Raw genomic sequence first — 22,725 nt, forward strand, 5'->3', positions numbered from 1 at the left:
TAAACAAGGTTGGAATGAATAAGTAAATAAAAAAGGAAGGAGGGAAGATCAAAAGGAAGAAGGGAGGGAGGAAATGGAGAAGGAAGGAAGGAAAGAAGGAAAGAAGGAAGGAAGGAAAGAAGGAAGGAAAGAAGGAAGGAAGGAAGGAAGGAAGGAAGGAAGGAAGGAAGGAAAAGATTGATTGTGAGACCCAAGTTTGGTTAGGTAGTTCAACCAAGAATATTCCTAGATTTCATCCTACTGGGACTTATTGAAGGAATTTTAAACCAGTGATTCAGGAAAAGTACAAAAGACATGCTGGAAGGGAGGAAGGCTGAGAGCAAGCAAAAGGTCCATGTACAGGAAATAAAAGGCAGAAACCTCAACTAAGACAGTAGTGATATGAAGAGTGAGTAAAATTAATGTTCAGAAACAAACTCACAGATACAGAGAAAGAACAAACTGATGGTTGCCAGATAGAAGTGGGGTTGGGGGCTGGGTGAAAAAGGTGAAAGGGATTCAGAAGTACAAATTGCTAGTTATAAAAATAATCAAGGGGATGTAAATTACAGCATAGGGAACATAGTCAAAATATGTAATAATTATGTGTAGTGTCAGATGGGTACTAAACTTATTGGGATGATCACTTTGTAAGGTACATAAACGTCTAATCATTATGTTGTACACGTGAAACTAATATAATATCGTATGTTAACTATAATCGAAAAAGAAATTAAAAATTAGAGGGTAAAAACAATAGGACTAGATAACGTCATCAACATATACCAAACACTTCATTCCACAGAAGCCATTGGTTTCATAGTCATTTGGAATTTTGTGCTTCAGCAGAACACCAACATCATCACATAAAATGTCTGTAGTGAGGAAAAGTGCTCTGTGTTCATAGCAACAAACTAGAACATAAAATCCAGTAATAGTTTGATATTATGCATATTAAAGCATTTTATACTGCAAGTCTAACTCCATGAAACACCTTTCTAGTGGATTATACTGTGGCTTAGCAGAGGCTGTCATACAGAGATGCAAAGTAAAGCAGGAATCGTGTAGCCCCTCCAGCCAGCTGAGTGGCTTCAAACACTCCCTTGCATCCCAGGGTGGCCATTTTGAGTGCAGAATCTGTGCTGTGGGCCCTGACCTTCATCTCAGTGATACAATGAAAGATACTAACCAAAAGCCAATTTTGAGATTCAAAATAGAGAATTAATGCATTTATAAAAAAATGTATGACTTTATTCTTTTCAATAGGAGTGACTGAATTAAATCAAAATTGAGATGGCATATTTTAAAGTCTAGGGTTTCTTCCAGTGAGGCAATGTTACTACTGCTTTGCAAGAAAATATTTAGTAATTCTACTGAATACTGTATATTTGTTTAGGCTCAATGAGCATTTTAGAGTATATTAGTCTAATTTACAATTACTTATATATGCTTGTTAGTTCTCACAGATTTATTTTACATGTAGCCTAAAATATTGCCCCCTTTTTATAGAAAACTAATTATTGAGAATAACTTTCATTTGACTGTAGAGCACAGCATACATCTCATTAATGGTCTATCAATGTAGAGTGTGCTGACCATGATTGTCATAGTTTGGAGTATGGATTCAAGTTTCAAATTTATCTTAACAAAATGGAGAAATATTCAATAATATACCGTATCAAACACATTAGAGGTGAGTACTAAATAACCTTTTGTACATGTATTAATAATGTCCTAAATCAATTAAAATTAAATTAGATTATTGTTTTCAGTCAATAAATAATTATGGTTGGGTAGGTTTGCTTTTTAGGGTAACACGTCAATTGAAATGATAGTTAATGCATATTTATATCTCATGATAATATCAAGACCTCAACAGACCTCTTCTTCTATCCATATCCCATATCCCATTTTAAATTAAAAGAAAAATTCCTTGTGACACTTGAATTCAGCTACACTGTGAGTCTCACTAGGACTCTTACAGTCATATTGCTTTGCTCTCATTTTAAACATTCACTGTGTCGTGTTTTTCACAGATAATCATCTCTTAACAGAATTCAATATGTGAAGGCTAGACCAGCAACACCACATCATAACAGAGGGAACAACTTATTTTATTCATCTTCTCACAGCAATTTTGTAGTGTTTATGCGAAGAAACACGGTAAAAAATAAGACTTACCACCACGATATATCGAGGTCTGTACTGAATGGTTCCAAACAAACCCAGTATGACAACTATTATATGTAGAAAATTTCCAAGAATAGGTGCCCACTGGAAGCCCAGGAAGTCAAAGATCTGCCTCTCTAATGCTGAGAGCTGTAACAAAGAGAAAAGAGCCCGTTAGCATTTAATGCACGAATAAGCGTACCACATTCATCTTTAGTTCATGGCTAGACAAGTCTGCATGTTCAAGTTCAATCACACTGATGCACGTCCTTTTCCCTAGAGTTGTGATACCTAGTTCATGTGCTGTTTTATGCAACTTGTCTCAGAAAACATACTAAGATAACTTTGACTATTAGGACTTCAAGTATAAACTGATTTGAAACCTGTCTGGAGAGCAGGAGATACACTCCTTAAATAATTTTCTAGGGTAGAAAATCCAGACAGATAGTTTAAGACACCATTATTTTCTGAAAATCATCATTACTTTTAGTAAAATGGTTGTCTTAGTATAACATACTTGGGACAATAACTCCAGGCTTGCATTGAGTTTTAGAATTGGAAAAGCAACCCTCCTACCATCCCTGCCTTCCTCTGTGAAACAAATCAAATGTTCTGCGTGTTTTTTTTCTCCTTTCATTAGACTGTCATTGATAATAACAACTAACCACTTTTTCAAAATGAAGCTTATTTATTTACTTACCCTCGGCGCAAGGCCCAGTTGTAAAACTACAGTTAAATAGTCCCTTTGAATCATATTAAATTGAGATCATATACCTACATGACAATTCATACTAGATTAGGTAAAATCTCTTTTAAATACCCAGATAAAAATTATGGGCCATAACAATTTTAGACATGCCACAGTTTATCTTATTTGCAGGATACACAAGTACATTTTTAAATAATTCTAAAATGTATTAAAATGTACACTTAAACCATTTATGATGAGATAGGTGAATTCAATATAGTCCAGTGAATGCCAAAATATCATGTACAAATAATATTTATTGTAGTCTATATCTAAAAATTTTATAATTCCACCTGCTGTATTTGGACACTAGTCTTATGCATTTCAAGCAGTTTTCTAGATTTACTTTGATAAAATAGTAATTCTAATAAAATGATCCAACCATTAGCCATATTGATGGCACTAGAAACTGCAGATTTGAAGTGAAAATAGCACCCGAGGTATTTTTCTAGTTATGTGGCAGGTGTATGCCTGAATAGCTTTAATTTCCTTGGACATAAAGAAATGTCCACTGTCCAGTAAGCTGAATCTACCTTGGTTAAGATTCATTTCAGTAAGCCATGGAGAAGAAGACAAAAGAGCAAATGCCTTAAGACAGTCACCCCAGAACCACATTCATTTCATGGGTATCTCCTAAATAGTAAGTCACTTGTCACCATCTCCTGCACTCCCAAATGGGAAGACACACAGAAATGGCTAAAACACAAAATAATCAGAGCAACGCACTGTATTTTCAACCCCTTTTTTCTCTGTTTGTGATTAATTAGTTCCCAGGAACCCGCCCCTAAAAATGCAGAATTTTATTTATTGGCCCATTAGTGATGTAAATATGCAGGTGTTTTATTTTTGTTTCTGGTTTTTTAATATTCAAACAGGATGGATGTGCTCAGGAAAAAAAGAAACCCTGGAGAGCAGCTGCAGGCAATTCATTCTGAAAAGCAACCCTATTTTAAAAGCTGTGGGCACATCACAAAACCCTTTACAGTGAACTTTTCAAACAGAGAAAAACCCATTTTCTCCTCTGTCAGAAAGCGCATGGATAGCACTCTCTTTTATGATATTAAAGAAAACATGCATAATGAAAGAGAAGCCGATTTAACACCACTTACTAGAAAATCCACGTTCTTTATTGAAGAGACAGTGTCTCTATTAATGTTTATTCTCTGATAACTTACTTAAAAATGGATTTATGGTGGCTTGAAATAAGGACACAAACACAAGGGCATTAAGAAAATCAAAGTGGGGGAGCTTATCCAGGATCAGAGGAGAGGCAGCTATAACAACTACAAACCATAAACACAATGCAATTTGACTGTTGTATTTTAAAAAGCCAACTAACAACAGCAAAGAGCCCTTCAAAATAAAACACCATTGCATTTTTTACTTAATTCTTTTATCTAATTTTCATGTTAAGTTATTTAGGTATTTAGTTTATAGGCAAATATCTTCTCTCTATATGTCATAATCTCTAGAGATACCACTTTTTGCTTTCAAGCTTGACACCCAGAATGGCCCAGAACCACTAAGTGAAATTAAATGATATCCTGGTTGCTTTGTTAACTCTGAAAAAGTATAGATATATTTTAGAAATAGCTCTGTCACAATGGTTCTCCCCACTGGTGTGCTGAAGCTGCTGGCACTGGTCTGGTATCCCAGATGGATTGCATCTCTTTCCAACTCCAAGGTCCCTGATCTCAAGTTGGGAAATTGACATCCACCATTATGGGAATATTTACAGCATGGTCATTCGGAAAGGCTAAAAGTCAGGGTTTTATTTATTTGTAATGTGAGCCTATTGTTAAACATTTACCTGTATACCGCTGAATTTGGCATTCTAGAAAATCTGATCCAGGAGAGAAGTGGGAGGAAGTGATCAGATGTGTAATGGAGCATGAATGGAAAGCAACCAGTCCAGATGACAGCAGAAAGATGGAGGGCTCAAAGAGGATATCGCAGAGATGCCATAGCAAAGAAGAGAATGCATGAGACATTTGAAGAACTTGAGGTAGAGAATTCAAGAAAATATGAAATTAGCAAGACACTCCAGAGAGAGCAAAACCAACCAGTCATGGGCTCAAAACTGAACAGAAAGCAGTGGTGTGAAGAAAAACGGAATGATTTCGAGGTGAAAGATAAGAATCTGGAAGCTGGAAGACTAGGATAAAAAAGAATATGTTTCTTTTCTTAACAAGTTAAAAAAGAATTAAGGCAATCAGCACCCTAATAAAATGGAAGGAAAGGCAGGAGGAAGTGAGGAAAGAAGAAAGAATGGTAGACCAAATCCACGATGCAAAGACAGCGTAGTTCAAAGATACCAAGAAAATTAAGATGGGGTGTGATTTTGAATGTAAATATGAAGAAGTCACTGAAACACCCTCCCCAAGTGGCACAGGGATGGGGACACTGGAACTATAGGAGAGAAATGTAACCCTGGCTCATACGAGGGACCACATGAAAAATATTCCACACTCGTTATAATGTAACTTTCTGAATCAAGCCGCAGAAAGCTCGGAAGTCTTCATTATGGTTATGGAACAAAATGTAAAGTATCATTTGACCATAAAAGTGTAACTAAGAGAGCTTGGGAGAGGCTGAATATTCTGTGTCTAAATTCTATGTATATGGCAAGGGGAAGGGAGTGTTTTAAACATTTCCCTGCAGGGTCAAGCATTTCTTTTAATCAGGCTCCAAGGTGAAATACTTCCTCTAAATTTCTGAATCTTAACAGCCCATACTCCCAAGAGCTTACGAAGTGTCTCTGCTTCCTTAGCTTATGCCCAAGCAATATAGAGACAAATAGAAGTACGTTTAAAATACAGTTTTTTTCCTGAGCCATGTATTAAGTTTAATGCCTCACATGGTATTTTGCATACTTGCTCATAATTATTACTCATTGTGAAAATTAATTCACACTTAATCAAAGAGCTATAAAACTCCAGGTGACCAAACATTTTCCTGGGCATTATCTAGGCCGGGCCTCCACAATAAGCTTTTGCCCAAACGAAACCTGGGTAACAATGTTCGTTCTTAAGGAGTGAGCACCCTTGAAGATTTCACCTTCACAGTAAGAATGGTGAGCTGCCTTTTACTCTCATTCTTGAACTTTCCCCCTGACCACTGGAGGCAGAGACATTAAAAATATTAAAACAAGGTTACTCATGTTGGCAGAATCATAAGAAGGCATTTGATCAAATGATAGTTTCATGCAAGACTGAAATTCAAGCATATTGTATGACTGACCCCCTTGTCTGTACAACCTGTAATCCAGGAATTTGTGAGGTAAGGAGGTAAACCGAGACGATTCAAATCTTTCCTGAAAGTTGGAATTTAAAAGCCCTAATTAACATTCTTATTAGCTAAATGTATATACCCCAGGCCATTTCAATAAGTTTCGGGTTACTGGAGCAGGTTTCTTAACGTCTGGAAAGGCCTCAGAGCCCTTAGCTCCCTCCACCCCCATCATCCTTAATTCCTTTGCTCTAAAATCTCATAGCGACTCAACTCCCAACAGACTTTTCATGCTTACGGTCGATGATGCCCTATTTCTGTGTTCGTAGATGTGGCCTCGGCCAAACTGTGATCTTGTATTTTAGGCTATAATTCGTGAATGTTTTTTCATGGCTCCAAGGAAAGAAAAAAGAAAAGGATTGATGGCATTTGTATCAACATCCTACTTCATAGAGATGTGCCATAAAACGTTTTAATAACCCGGAGATTTACCACTATGTTAAAACAAGTGCTATTTTGGAGACGTTTCTAGGTGTCTACAGACATGTGAACAAGCATTAGGATGCACACAGACTTGGATGGATCCAGGAATTCTAGATATGCCCTGCTCATGATTTGGCTCAGCCAATGAACACAGTAACAGTGTGGAGGGCTTCACAGTTTCTGCAAGCTTCTGTATTATTTTGGGTAGGGCTGAGATGACAAAGGCTATTCCAGGGACATCAGAAACTGATCCTTTAGTGAAATGAATAAAGCCAAATGAAGTTTAATGTACCCCCTTTTTCTGCTGCTTGGTTTTTAGTACCAACTCCAGTGGCCTTCACAACCTCTAGTGTATATGCAGCTAGGGAAGGTGGGACCATGAAGGCTCAGGGTAGTGTATCCTTAATGCCAAGTGTGATGGTCTACGTTGTTCCTTGAATTAGCTTTTCTAACTGAAACAATGTCTCCAGAACATTGGAAAAGGCTTCTTGAATTCTGTCTGTACTATTTGAGTCCCTATATCTCAAGGAAATTGGATGGGCATTTCCTACTCTTGCAGTTTAATAAAGAAGCTATAAACTACTCAGTCAAATAAGCAACACTGGACATCAGAAAACAGCTACATATTGAGCTGCAAATCTATTTTTTGAAGAAATAAGGTAGTACGTAAAATATCAAGGAAAGTTTCTTACTAAAAATGAACAGGTATTGTACTGCAAATGGACAGATTTGTGAAGGGTGATGAACTGAAAGACTGCATGTGAAGGGCATTTACGGACCAAAAATTCACTCAGGAAATGTAGTATATTTTGTGTACTGACTTAGCATATCAATTGGTAAAGTGACAATTATTTCACCAACTTCTCAATATGTCAGAGAATAAGCTAATGTATTAAAAAAGTGGTCTAAAGCCTGAAAGGATAGTACTACTCTAGGTATGTCTTTATTTAACACTTTAATTCCTCTATATTATTCATCTAATTTGATGTTAACAGAATAGGATATATATCACTATTCCTATTGGATAGGTGAAGAAACTCAGAACAAATAGCGACTTAGCATCAGCAATGAGACTAGCATCTTTACGCCTGATCCTATATTCTTTCTTCCATAGTACTCTGAAATCATATAATAAAGCATTCATTGCTTAATGAGGTTATACTTTGAAATAAGCTTTATCACAAGAGATAGAAATAGAAACATAGTGGACTGTTTCAGGATTTAATCCTTCCTCCTACCGCACCCATTTCTAAGTGAAGCAAAACCTCCTTCTGTCCATCAGAAAAGGCAAACTACACCTTTCAGAAACTCACCAGGTGCGCTATCTTAGTCAAGTTGCAATTTCTTTATCAAATGTAGATAATAAGCTTGCAGATAAATATTAGGATATGCACATCAAGCATATAGATGGTATCGGTAAGTGCCAACAGTTGTGTGTTAGTTTCCTGTTGCCAATCCAATACTCTAATAAATTACTAAAAACTTACAGAAGTGTATTATCTTCTATAATTCAGAAGTCCAAAGTGGGTCTTGCTGCGATAAAATCAAGGTGTTGGCATGGCTGCATTCCTTCTGGCGGCTCTAGGGAAGATTTCCTTTCCTTGACTATTCTGGCTCCTAGAGACTGCCGTGGCTTTCTACCTTCATCTTCAAAACCAGCAACAATGAGTTGTGTCCTCATGTTGCCATCCCTCTTGTTTCTTCACATCTACCGCCTTCTTCTATTTATAAAGACCTTTGTGATTACACAAGGCGTTCTTGGATGATCCAGGAAAATATCTCCATCTTAACTTCAGCTGAATACTTAATTCCTTCTGTGACCTGAATTTCCATTTGTCATGTAACGCTAGGACATGGAAATCCTGGGAGCCAGTATTCTACCTATCACACACTTTTTATTTTTCCGTCCTCTCAATTTAGAGCTACCTTAGTTACGGTATCCTGTCCAGTGGTGAGATGTGTACATGTCTCAGCTAGGCTCTAACCAGTGCAGGAAGAGCCCAGAGTCACCCCTGCCCCTCTCTCAACCCTAGAAAACCATATCTGAGATAGTGTTACTATCAATTCCAGGTCCTACTGTGACCAACCCCACCACTGAGGTGACCAGTACTTCTCCCAAATGTTCCTGCACCCAGAGGAAGTCTTCGTTCCATAACAACTCATTAAAGTAGCACTGAAATTCAAACTTTGTGATAAAAAATTAGGATTTTGAGGTAAGTAAATATAGTGCTAACTCTGCAAAAGTATCTGTAAAGCTATATCAACAAGGCACCATGGAAAGGTAAAGATAAATATTTCCACTATATATATATATATGGTGCCAAAAATGTATACATGTTTTAAGAAAGGAAAATACTGTATTAATCGTAATACTCAATAGATACTGATAACAAAAGATGAATACAAGTCATGTTTGACTTCCGCAATGACAAGAGGTGCTCAAAGTGGTTACCATCAGCGTCCAGACACTTCAGATTATGGCGAGCTACTGCCTGAGCATAGCTAACATTTCTTAAAATGTGTACACATTTTTTTTTGGCACCCCCAGTATATTAGGGCAATATCGTATATCCTTGTAATACCCTATTTGAAATGAAAATGCTACAAATAAGACCTAAAATCACTTTTAGGTCAATAATGAGGAAAAATCACTTGGGCTGTGTCTAGTGATACTAAATAATTAATAGCAACACTTAGCACTTAGGTAGCAATTTTTATATTCAAGCTACTCTACTGATATTAACTAAATTCAAGATAGTCTGACTTTTTCAAGAAGAATTAGTTGAAAGAGAACTTGTAGTTGTTGGTCTCTCTAAAGTCCAGAGTATGCTTTGACTGTCAGGTATTACAAAAATCACGATACCTGATAATTTTGAGGTGAACTATTATACACACACACACACACACACACACACACGAAATACATACACACACACATATATGAAACTCAGTTTCCAATCCACCCTCATTATGAACATTATTTTTGTAAATATCCTTATATAAGAGCAAATATATGGGTCTGTGTGTGTATATATGACATATGCTTGTGTGTGTGTTTGTGTGGGTCAGGCACAGATTTAAGTGTCTTATTTATATTAACAGCACAGTGAAATAGGTTCTATCATTTTCAGATGAGAAGCCAAAGCTCAGAGAGTTTAGGGTATTGCCAAGGATGCCATGTTGGTAACTGGCAGAGCCAGGATTGGAGACCAGCCAGTCTGGCCCAAGTTTATATAATAACAATATATATTATAATAAATACACATATATATAATAAATGCACACATATATACACATATATACACATGTATAAATACACATATATAAATACACATTTATATATTATAATAAATACATATATATATATATGTATATATATATATATAAATATATATATATATAGACACAATAATCATTAATGAATGTGATGTGAAAGGACTGGAGAGCCAAATATAAAATATTTTTTAAAATGCTTTAATCGAATCATTAGAAGGCCATCAGTTATTTCTTTTTAGATTCAATGTTACGAACCTAAATTCATTTAATTTTTTCTTTCTTTTCTTCATTCGTTTGCTCAACAACTGCTACTTAACGACTGCTATGAGGCAGGCCCTGGGGTGCCAGGATGAAAGCAGAATTCTTGGCCTGGAGGAGCTAGTTCACACTCTAGTGGGGAAGAAAGACATATATGAAACAATTCTAATAAAATATTATACATGCTGCGGCAGAGGAGTGTTCAAAGAGCTATAGGTGCACAAAGGAAAGCGTTTTAACCTCTGCCTGGAATGACTAGCATATCTTGGATACCATTACAAAAGAGGAGGCTATTGAATTGGGTTCCAAAAGCATGGTCAAAGGTTTTCATGCAAAGAAGTGTGGGGCAGAACAATTAAAGCAAAAGACACAGCAGAGCATTTCAAAGTGCTGTAAAATGTCTGGTGTGCTTCTGAGACAAATGCTTTAAAAATATTCAATTTTAGTTCCGCTAAATTAAGTCCACTTTCTGGCATTTAGCTTAGTGGGACAAGTCTAGAGGCAACATTGCACAGTGTTCGGCACACAGACTCCTGAGCCAGATCGGCTGGTTTCAAATCCCGGCTCTGCCATTTATAACTTGGGGTCCTGGGCAGTATCCTTGAATTCTCTGTGCCTTGGCTCCTCGCCTGAGAATGATAGAACCTATTTCACCATGTTGTTTGCAGACGAAATGAGTTAATATACATAACATACTTAAATCTGTGCCTGGCACACACATATACATACATAAACACACGTACTGTGTTTCTCCGAAAATAAGACCTAGCCAGACAATCAGCTCTAATGCACCTTTTAAAGCAAAAATTAATATAAGGCCCAGTATTATTATATTATTATATTATAATATATTATATTATATTATATTATTATATTATATTATAACCCGGTCTTATAGTAAAATAAGACCTGGTCTTATTTTATCTTATGTTATATCCTATCTTACCTTATCTTATAAGACCCAGTCTTATAGTACAGTAAAATAAGACCAGGTCTTACGTTAATTTTTGCTCCAAAAGACGCATTAGAGCTGATTGTCCAGCTAGGTCTTATTTTGGGGGAAACACGGTATATAAAGAAAGAGGGGGATTGAAAACTAAGTATCCAATATTATGGGATGTTAAAAGTCTATATTGATGTATCCATAAAGTGAAATAGTAAAGGATAATGCAGATTAATATGTATTGCTATAACAGCTGATCATGGATATTATATAGGACATATAATGGGATTCTGTTTGATAACAGAATCAAGAAGTATTTTGAGAACTTCTAAGTGTATGAAATATTCGTGTAATATAAATTAGGTGTGTGTGTGTGTGTGTGTGTGTGTAGAAACACAGAATATTGAATCCATCTATCTAAATCATATCTGAATAGTGGAACTTTGGCTGTTTAAAAAATTATTGCTACCCTAATTTTTCTAAATACTTAAGTTAATGAGCATGGGTTACTTGTGTTAAGAAAAAGAGACGCATTCTGTGTGTGTGTGTCATATCTCAATCCACGGTTGGAAATACATTTTCTACCTTGTTCAACATACATACTGAAACAAGATACCAAGAGGCATGTTAATCTTTGTGTGTGTCATAGCCCACTGTTGTAGAGTATGGAAGGTGCCTCATAGAGGAAGAGGAAAAGCGAGGTGGGTTTGGGTAAAGAATTTGAGATTTACTGCACAGGTGTTGGGCATCCAATAAACCTTTATCTCACGCATAAAGAAGTTTCATAAACATCACCATACTTTAGAAAATCCCTCTGTCAGGTTTGAGAGTGTTTTGATCTGGTTTTTCATTGGGAGTAGGGAGGTCGTACAGGTAAGGGTAAGATTGGACTGAAGGTAAGGCACATGGTGGAAGCTACTGAAATCATCAGGTTACAGAGGATGGGAACCTGAACTAGAACAGTAGTAAAGAGAATTCAGAACAGGGACAGTGTGGAAATATTCAAGAACCAAAATCTAAAGGCCAATTATGTGTGAGCAGTGAAGGATAAACCAAGTCATTTTGGCTTACATTTTTACTCTCATGAAGGAAAACTTGCTGGGTGGATACTGTTATGATCCTTGAAAGTGAGGAGGAAAATTATAGTTTTGAAGCTGCTGTGCTGGAATCCTTTATAGAAGATCTTACACAGCATGGGATTCCTTATGCCAATTGTGGGCTTTCCTCATCCTTTTTCTAAAATGCAAATTAAAACCTAGTGTGGACACCTGTGGACTGTGCACTTTGATAATGTCCCAAAGCAAGGAGCTGGTAACTTTCGTGTTGAGCTCAGGACAGGTATGGAGACCCTCTCCTCTGTTTGTCAGTATGTGCACAAAAAGACAAGTGCTTTGCAGTTTAGGTTAAACCAAATATAATTAGAATAATTGAAATAATAGGTAAGGACTGGGCACAAAACATGCTATAAGGAAACCTAAAACCAACTAAAAAGAAATTTTTTTCAGTTACTGTTAGGGATTATTTTAATGACTACTCTTCTCATATTAATTTAGCCTAACTCAATATGCAAAATTTCAAGCTGTGGGATTTAATTATGGGAAATTAGGTTCTTACAATTAAGAAAACTTTAAAAATATTTCCTTTGGCAGCACACATTTTTTAAAAAATCTTACAATTTACCAATAGGTTCTTGACAAGAGGGAGGGGATTTTCATACTTGACCTTTATTAGGTTGGTCCAAAAATAATTGTGGTTTAGAAGGTTAAAAATAATGGCAAAAGCCGCAATTACTTTTGCACCAAACTAATAGCACTGCTGAAGACATAAAACAAACTATGCCATAAAGAAACTAGGGGGCGAATACTCCAAGTCCTTCTTTCATACTAAGTCAATAATACACTGGGTAAGAATTTTACAAAAAGTTAGGCAGAAGAAAATAATCTGCTAATATTTGTTTGAGGCTGTCCCTAACAGGATGATTTCATCATATGATTCAGCTTCTAAGTCTCCTTCCCCTGCTAGAAATTATCCCACAACCTAACTCCTCCAACTTTGCCAAGCAGAAGCCGACCTTAAAAGTGCAGCTACCATCCATGAATAGCTCAAGCCAGGAATAAGGCACCTATTTCAGCAAAAGTCCAAAGCAGCAATTTGTTACAGAACAGTGATTGAAGATTGAATTTCAACCCTCCAGTGGAGTCATAGCAGATCCAAGAACACTAAAGTTGAACCCCTAGGCTGGGTGACCTATACAATTCCACAAACAGCTGGCAAGAAAACGCTTGCTGTGGCATTTAAGACTCCCACAAAGGTCTGACTTAATGGCAACTTCAGCATGAGAAGACAGCAGAGAGGGTTATGGACCAACAATTTCTTTATTTTTCACTTGTATTAGAGACCACCTGCAAGAATTCCTTCTTTAAAGAATCCCGTTGAAGTATACATTTTCAGCAAGAACGAGATTTTTCATTTGGGAATGAAATGAAATGTTTCTTCCTTAGAAAATAATAAACACAAAAATTTGAATATGTCAGAGTATTTATGCTACAGAGAAGCCATTCTCTGAAAATGAGAATGTCCCATAAACACTTAACTAAAAACAGTTGATAATGTGAAAGTCAGTTAACACCATCAACTGTTTATTTTCTTTTGATGGCTCTCTTTGCCTTTCCGTTGCTGCCCTTAAGTCCACTAGGTAGCAGCTGCTGGAGTATCCGTTAGCTGTCCATGTCCTGGGAAGGGTGCTGGCAATGAGACAAACCACCAACAATGGAACATGTCCCTGACAGGAGGACGCACGAAAACCTTAGGCAACGCTTGAGGTGTTCCTAGCATAAACTTGCACTTTATTTTCTTCTTCACAGTTACCAATAACCAATGGCGATGGCCTAATTTGATAAAATGGTCTTCATCAACTTGATATGAGTATCCTTACATAGTCTCAAAGGACAAACTGAATGAACCACTTTTTAATCACGTTCATAATTTTTGGACATTAAAATGTTTCTCAAAGGACCAATGAAACTCCATCAGCCTCTTAGTCTCCAGGTTTTTAGATTGTAAGCATACAAACAGACTAAATAAAACAGAACCTATTATACAATCTGTCTTCTGGGCCTTTCTCTGGTGACAGGGGTTGAATCAGTGTTAATTTTATTTGCTTGGATGCAGCTACGCTGATCATATAGACACGCATGGTCAATATCTTGAGATTTTATCTCAGCCACTCTCATTCCCTTGCTTGTAGCAGAGGGTCCATATTTGTGAATTTCTTTATAGGGATAATGCTTTGCCCTACATTTTTATGTGCAGTAAGTACACTTACTGTACAGTATTGCAGTCTAAAATTATGGTAATATCACAAAAGACTATATTAATGGTGTTTTGACCTATGTTTCAGAAAGCCTCATATTTTAGAAAAAAAAAGAATAATGTTTACACAAATGTTTCCATTTCTGATAAATTTAGGAGAAAAAGAGGAAGCTAATATTTGCTCATCATCTACAGTGTGGTAGGATATATAGAGTGCCAAAAAATGCATACACATTTTAAGAAAGGAAAAATGTATTAAAATTGTAATATTCAATATATACCGATAACAAAATATAAATACAAGTCACGTTTGACTTCTGCAATTAGAAGGGGTGCTCAAATTGGTTACCATCAGCATCCAGACACTTCTGATTACAACAAACTACTGCGTGAGCAACACTGACCAAAGTGTCCACTTGTATACATTTTTTGGCACACACACACACACACACACACACACACACATAATTAAATTCTAATAAAAAACCTATGAAGTGGATACTTTTACATTCACTTTACAAAGGTTGAGAGGACACCCAACACACTCAAGAAACACAACTAGTGAGTGTTAGAACAAGCATGAGAATCTACGTTAGTCAGGCTCCGGAATCCAGATTTTTTGCACTGCTGGACATGAAGTTGGTCAGTTTTCTATACCTCACCAGAACTGGTAAAATTATGACACCAATAGACTATGATAAGTTATGTCACCATAAGAGAAACCACTAAAAAGCTATACATAGAGATATACACAAAAACACTATAAATCAAAATGGAATTCTGAAAAATGGCCAACTAACCCACAGAAAGGTAGGAAAACAAGAGAGAGAAAAAATGAGAACAAACAGAAAATACAAAATAAAATGTTAAAATTTTAATCCTTAATATATCAAGAATCACATTAAATGTAAATAGTCTAAGCACACCAATTAAAAGACAGAAATTCATGGACTCATGATTCTCTAACCCCTGGATGAAATATTTTCCTATTACTTCCAGATATAAAAAATTTTCATGTTGATCTCACATGCTTAATCATATCACTAATTCAGTAATAAAAATATCCTGTCCAGGGAATTCCTAACTTCATAGAATTGAATGCTTTCCCCCATGCCTTAGTTCAGTTTGATACTGCTTAGCCTGCAAAGTTTTTTTGAGGGTGAAGGAAAGGTCAGAATCCTATCTCATGCCTACCCACACTACCTTCCTGGGCTCCCTGGCCTCTATTTCTGAATCCACTTAGGGAGTTAGATCAGGGGAAAGAAGGAGCCAAGGGAAGGGAAGGGAGACGCCCTCTGTGATTGCCTCAGGTGTCCTCTGGCAATAGGGGTCCCTTAAAAAAAGAAACACAAATAAAAAAGACAGAAATTGGCAGAGAGGGTTAAAAATCATGACCAGATCGATCTGTATGCTATCTATAAGAAACTCAGTTCAAATAAATGAAATAAGGATACGAAAGGACTTTTTTTTTTGCCTTTCAATTTAGCCTGAGAATCATTATCTTCTAAGTCAAGTAGTTTGTTCAATTATGTTTATTGTGATTAATGATATGTTTGGATTTGTTTCTATTATCCTAGTTTTTTGTTTCTTTTTCTTGCTATTTCTAGGCTTCTTTTATCTACTTTCTTTCCTTCTTTGGAAATGATCAGTTTTTTTCCCCTTTCCATTTTATCCCTTTATTCATTTCAAGGGTATAGGCTTTACTTCTTTTATTTAAATAATTACCCTAGACTTTTTAGCATACGTACATAAGTTATCAATGTCTAAAGTTATTCATTATCTTTCCCCTCTTCCCAAACAATACAATGACCTTCCAACATTGTACTTCCCCAGATATTTTTTTATGTGATTACCTATATCTTGACATTAATATTAATACTATTTTACTCAGTTAATGTTTGTGTCATGCAGGGTCTCTTGTCCCGCTCCCTGCACAACAACACAGGATATGGTGAAGCAAAAAAGGAACACCAATGGAGCCATAGATACGGGAGTCATACCACTATATTTTCGCTGGCGGCTGGGTTGGAGACACAGGAAGTAGGAGACACATGATCTGCAACCTGTCATCTGCTTCTCTTTCAACCAACCCACTTGCTAGCTGAAATCCTCCATCCACTTCTCTGCCAACCAACCCCTTGCTAACTGAAATCCGCCGCCGCTTCTCCGCCAGCCAAACAACCCCCTAGCGTAGCCACGGCAGTTATATTAGTGGCTAATGGCTAACCGGTAACAGCTGATGGCCACCCAGCCACAGCAGATGGAGATCTGATTACAGCTGATGGCCATCTAATACCTGAGCCAGCACCTTTCCACATGAGGCCGAGAGCCTGGAAACTGCTCCCTGGGACTCTGTCCCCACAGTTGGTATCTGATTTACCCACATATTTACCAACTTCTTGCTCATCATTTCTTCTTGTCTCTCAGAACTTTTCTCTAGAAAAGCTTCTTTCTACTTGAACTTTTCAAGTTACTTAAATTTATTTATTATTATAATTGGTGGCAAGTTCTCCATTTTTATTCATGGGAAAGTATCTTTATTTAACTCAAATACTTAAAAACATTTTCCATTTAGTATATTTTAGTTTCTGCACATTAAAACATGTGCTGGATGCCACTGGTGCTAGTAACTATGTTTTCTCTGAAGGCAGTGTCTTCTCCCCACCCCTCCCCAATACATTTTAAAATCTATGTTCCTGAAGTTTTAAAGATGGACTATAATGTGTCTTTTAATTTATCTTTCTTGGTAAATTATAGCCTCTTAGAATCTGAAGATTGGTGCCTTTCATTAAGTCTGGAAAATACTCAGCTAAAATTCTCTTCAAATGCTTACACTTGTCCTATTCTTTTTTATTTTCCTACTGAACTCCATTCAGGCAAATATAACTTATTCCATCTGCCTGTCTCTTAATCGTCTACATTTTCTAACTCTTGTTTTTCTGTACTTCATTCTGTATAATATCCTCAGAAAAATATTTTCCCATTCATGATTTTTCCCCCACTGTTTTGAATCTGGTAAACCTATACATTAAGTTTTTAAATATTCTAAATTTTTATTTTTGTGAATTCTATATTTTTTCAAATATGCTTAATCATTTTGCTCTTATCTCAAATCTCTGTTTTATTTTTTGAGCATATAAATTTATATTTATCTCATATTCTATGTCTGATATCTTTGTGGATTTAATTCAGTTATTTGTTTTTCCTACTGCTTTATGCCACCTTGGTTTTTCGTATATTCTGAATTGTTCACTGTGAGTCTAATTCCTTGGAATTTTATCTTTGGGGGATTTTATGATTTGTTTTGAAGGCAGATAACCTCCAAAATTTTTTTTAATTGCTTTTTGGATTTTCATTTGTGTTTGTCAGGTGCTTTGAGACACTAATAGCCTATTACTTTAAATTCTTGGCTTATAGATTTTCTGGATTACCCAAGTGGTGTAAATGTAGTTTACAAATCCATGTGAAGGCTAATGTATTTTTATAAAAATTCAGAAAAAAAAATTTTATTTTTTCATCATGTACCAAGAGTAGAGGCAGATAATTTTACTTGTCTTTAGGGGACAGGTTTGGGTTTAATTCTCACTTGCACTTTGAAGCTGTAGAAGTTTGAGTTTCCAGCTTTATGAAAAAGTTATTCTATTACACTCCTAGCTTGGATGGTCCTTTTGTGATTTGTGTTCACCATTCTTTGACTCTTGGAAACTGAAACTCAAGTTCAGAAGAACTAGGTTTCTTCTTAGCTCATGGATGCAATGAAAAGATTTTTAAAACGTGACATTTCCCGTCATTTTTAATAGCAGTGTTGCCCAGAGAAATTATTCTACCACGCTACTAGACATACATCTTCCAAAGATGTTTCTAATCTCAAGTAATATGTGGCCTCTATCACATTTTCCTCTCATGGACTATAAAGAATGTGCTTTATTAGACAACTACTGACATAGGTCATCTCTCTGTCTATTTCTTATTAGTTTCATGTACACAAAACAACCTACTGATTAGACATTTATATACCTCACAAAGTGATAACCTCAATAAGTCTATTACCCATCCGACACCATACATAGTTATTACGATATTATTGACTATATTCCCTATGCTGTACTATATATCCCTGTGACTAGTTTTTTCTTTTAAATTTATTTGTTTATTTATTTATTTACAGGACTTTATTGGGGAGCAGTGTGTACTTCCAGGACTTTTTCCAAATCAAGTTGACCTTCTAATCTTAGTTGTGGAGGGTGCAGCTCAGCTCCAGTAGACAGTTGCTGTTGTTAGTTGCAGGGGGCGCAGCCCACCATCCCTTGCGGGAGTTAAGGAATTGAACTGGCAACCTTGTGGTTGAGAGGACGTGTTCCAACTAACTGAGCCATCCGGGAGGCAGCTCAGCTCATGGTGCCGTATTCAATCTTAGTTGCAGGGGGCGCTGCCCACCATCCCTTGTGGGACTAGAGGAATTGAGCTGGCAACCTTGTGGTTGAGAGCCCACTGGCCCATGTGAGAATCGAACCGGCAGCCTTCAGCGTTAGGAGCACAGAGCTCCAACCGCCTGAGCCACCGGGTCAGCCCTATTTTTTTTTTTTTTTTTATAATTGACATTCAATATTATTTTATATCAGTTTCAGGTGTACAGCACAGTGGTTAGACATTTATATCATTTATGAAGTGATTCCCTTGATAAGTCAAGTACCCAATGGACACTATACATAGTTTTTACAATATTATTGACTATAGTCCCCATACTGTACTTTATATCCCCATGACTCTATCATAGAAAAAGAATGAAATCTTACCATTTGGGACAACATGGATGTACCTACAGGATATTACACTAAGTGAAGTAAGTCAAACTGAGAAAGACAAATACCACATGATCCCCCATACATGTGGAATCTAAAGAACAGAATAAAAAACAAGCAAAACACATCATCTCTATATTTTGAAGCAAAGTGGGAAATTGCATCTCGTTCTCCATCAAGTGATACTGTTTAATGTTAAACACTGGAACAAACAAGAGCAGAAATCCTCTTTTATAGTAGTGATTAAAATCTGATTTTTCTTTACTAAGTGATGTATTTTTAGCATCTCATGAATCAGACAGTGTTAAGTAGAAAAAAAATACTGCATGCTCAATTCTTATTACGTAAACATTAAGGACAAAACTGTTTGTGGCAAAAGATACAAGGTTTTAGTAGTCCAGGGCCTAGATCAGCTTATACTTTTATCAGAGAGAATACTAAAAAATGAATATAGTTGTGACAGTACAACAAATATTCAACATTCACTTTCCTTCAGAGAACGAGGAGATACTTTTGTTTGTGTTTTTTCTTTTTTTGAGAGAGAACTTGTAATAAAAATATTCGGTGGGCAATCTTGCTTTAAATCATGGTAGGTTTAATAAAGAAAATGGGTATTTACATAAGTTGCATGAATTAGGGGAATGGTTTGACAAGTCAAGTGGGAGACATAACTCCTGACCTGGGATTTAAGCAGATGAGTAAATGTGATGATTTTAATGGTATATTTCTGCATGAATGTGGTAAAGATGGTGATATAAGCCTTCTAAGCATACACATGACATCATTTCCTGGATTGTTGAATTCTACGTAACTTTTACACACAAAGAGATTTAGGGCTTTTATTTCTTTGTCTCCAACACAACCACCATCATCTGTTTTTCCTCTTACAGCCATTTCTCCATGGCAACACATATTGATTTACCAGCATGATTGCAATTATATGGGCAACTTTACGTAACACTGCACTGCCAAGCATGAATCCAGCAATTTTCTCTTTCTACCTTTGCTTTCACAGTCACCTTCCAGTGGCTGTGTTGCTGCATTTTAGGGCATACCACACAGAGGGGAGAGGAGGCATTTTTTAGTGAAAGGTGACTTTTATACCAGTAGCCGTCTCAGGGCCAGAATTCTCCAGCAGTTCTTTTGTGAATGTTAAGACCTGGCTAACAACTGAAAGTGTACATAGTTGTAAACAGCATTAACTAAGATTTCAACATATCAAACCAGACAAAGGAGAAGCAGGGGATGTGGCATCAAGTTCAAGGAATAGCACATTTCTTTTTCATTGGCTCCACAGAGTGTTATTCAGGATACGGTTTAATGAGAACTGGATGCTTCTTCAGTCATTGAATACTGACATCCATAACAACTAAAAATGTGAATAGACTGCTTATCAAGATTAGACTTCCTTTCATCTTTATGGTTCAACTAAGAAGAGCTTGTTGGCATTCATTGCATCATGACAGAGCATCAGCACAAAGAAACAATTAAAAGTTCACGAGATGATCAGTCATGTTGTAAACAGTTTGGTAAAATAATGAACTGGTATTTTCTTGAGCGGAGATCTAGAGTTATCATACTATTTGAACTCTAATAGCTATTAAGTTAATTAGAATAACGCTTCAAATAAAAGAGAAATGGAAGCCATACTTAGTAAAACATAGGCTATATTAGAATTGATTATGACCTGTAACTGTAGCTTGAACAATGTTCAACAAGGTCCTTGCTCTGTTGCTCCTCAACAATTCTAGGTCTGTTGCACTACAATATTTAGTACATGTTGAATCAATAGTTTTATGTTGAGTGAGTGAATTATGGTCCTGGATCAAGGCATAAGGAACTCCACGGAAAGACCCATGTCCACAACTACTTTGGTGTTTTGTATGTGGTTAGATTTAATAAAAAAAGTTTGCAAAGAAATTAATCCAAAAGATAGCTTTTCCATCTAAATAGAATAAAGGTATAGTAAGTGTTTCTGAGAGAGGTCACTAAGCTGGTGGCCAGGGGCCATTTTAAGTAATGACCTTGAAATTATACAAGTATTTTAAAGCAGAATCCAACAATAGAAATGTAATCACTAAAGTTATGGAATAAAGACTTCTACTGCTACCATCAGTCTGCAGGCCTCTGAGTTTTCCCTTTGTCCGAAACGAGTAAACAGGAAAAAGCCCCTAACAGTCAACTGGAGCCAGCATAATCCAGGACATTATTTTTACTAATTATTAATGATATTCCTCCTTACACAATGTTCTTTTAGTTCCCTTCACTTTTGATAAACCCATACAGGAGAAAACTGAATCTCTGAGGGCCGGAGAGAAGGAGATATGGTACTGTGTTAATAGCCTCTCAGGAGTTTACAAGAGGGAGACACAGCAATGGAGACCTCTCTATGGACAAGGATGAAATCACCCTGCTACTGATATAAGGAAAGTTAGGCAGCTTGGACAAAGTGCAGATCACTGGGGACACTATCAAGTCATTCAAAATGTATTTCTTTGTAGCAATTGCTGGTGACATTTTGGGCACCATTGTAACTCATTAACAATCTCACACTTGTCTGACTTCTTCAAGTGAGCCCTCCATCCATCTTTAGACGTTAGACACCTTGGTGAAAAGGGTTGGCTCTGATGTAGGCTCAGCTGCAGATCTTCACAAACCCACTTTTCTCTCTGGCATCACACATCAGATAATAGAATATTCATTGTTCATATAAAACCACATGCTGCATTGGCACAAATCCCATCGTTCAATATTTAAAGCTGTGGTGGGTCCCCTGACACCCTCTGTCAGAATCCCAGGGACAGCATGCTAAGTGGAATGGCAAGACTTAAACATCTATTCTTGCATTTCCTTTTGTTACATTTTCCAACATTTTATAAGCTTATGTTTAAATAGAATAAAGTTATATAAAATATTTCATCCTGAGGCAATGCAGAGGCTTCTAATTTAAAACAGTGTCTTGTTCAAACTTATGACATGATCTTTCCATATCCACACAATGATAATGATGAAGACATCAAGACAGAGAAAATTCAGAGACGTGCAACACAAACAAAGGGCCAATTGCAGAATTCGGGAGAAATACTTGCTAATATAACTGGGCCAAAGAGCACAACTAGAGTCCATTTGTATTTTGCTATTTGGAAACCAAGCAAACCTGCAATTATGAAAGTAGATACCAAGAGGCCACTCTTTCTCATCACTTCAGTATCTCACTATGTGCTCCTGAGATCAGAAATACAAGATTCACAGTAACCCTGAAACTAGCTTCTGGTTTTTCAGGTAGACAATGTAAAGCATCAATTTTGTCCCCCGTAAGTGCTTTTTCCTACAACTATTCCAACTGTGATGCTCCCAAAATGACTGGAATTACAAAATAAGTGGTCTGATGAAGGACTCTTGAACCTTATCCTCTAATTCTGATGTGAATATGGGCATATAATTAATGCGTTAACCTACTGTAAACAGAAGTAGGAATAGGACGCGACCTGGAAGCGGTGCATGCTGGGGAATGTAGTTTTTCTGCA

The 22,725-nt window shown here is 36.6% G+C and overlaps 1 protein-coding gene across 2 annotated transcripts in view; it reads right to left on the minus strand.

The window, feature by feature from the left end:
• The window catches only part of NKAIN3 (sodium/potassium transporting ATPase interacting 3), a 533,326-nt gene that overhangs the window by 281,797 nt on the left and 228,804 nt on the right, over positions 1 to 22,725 (minus strand). For both annotated transcript variants that reach the window (XM_074319272.1, XM_074319271.1), the window contains exon 2: positions 2,161 to 2,298. In XM_074319272.1, coding sequence (XP_074175373.1) covers positions 2,161 to 2,298 — 138 coding nt within the window. The remainder of the gene's footprint in view (positions 1 to 2,160; positions 2,299 to 22,725) is intronic.

This window comes from Rhinolophus sinicus, linkage group LG14 (assembly GCF_036562045.2).
Source record: "Rhinolophus sinicus isolate RSC01 linkage group LG14, ASM3656204v1, whole genome shotgun sequence".
In the NCBI taxonomy this organism is placed as follows: domain Eukaryota; kingdom Metazoa; phylum Chordata; class Mammalia; order Chiroptera; family Rhinolophidae; genus Rhinolophus; species Rhinolophus sinicus.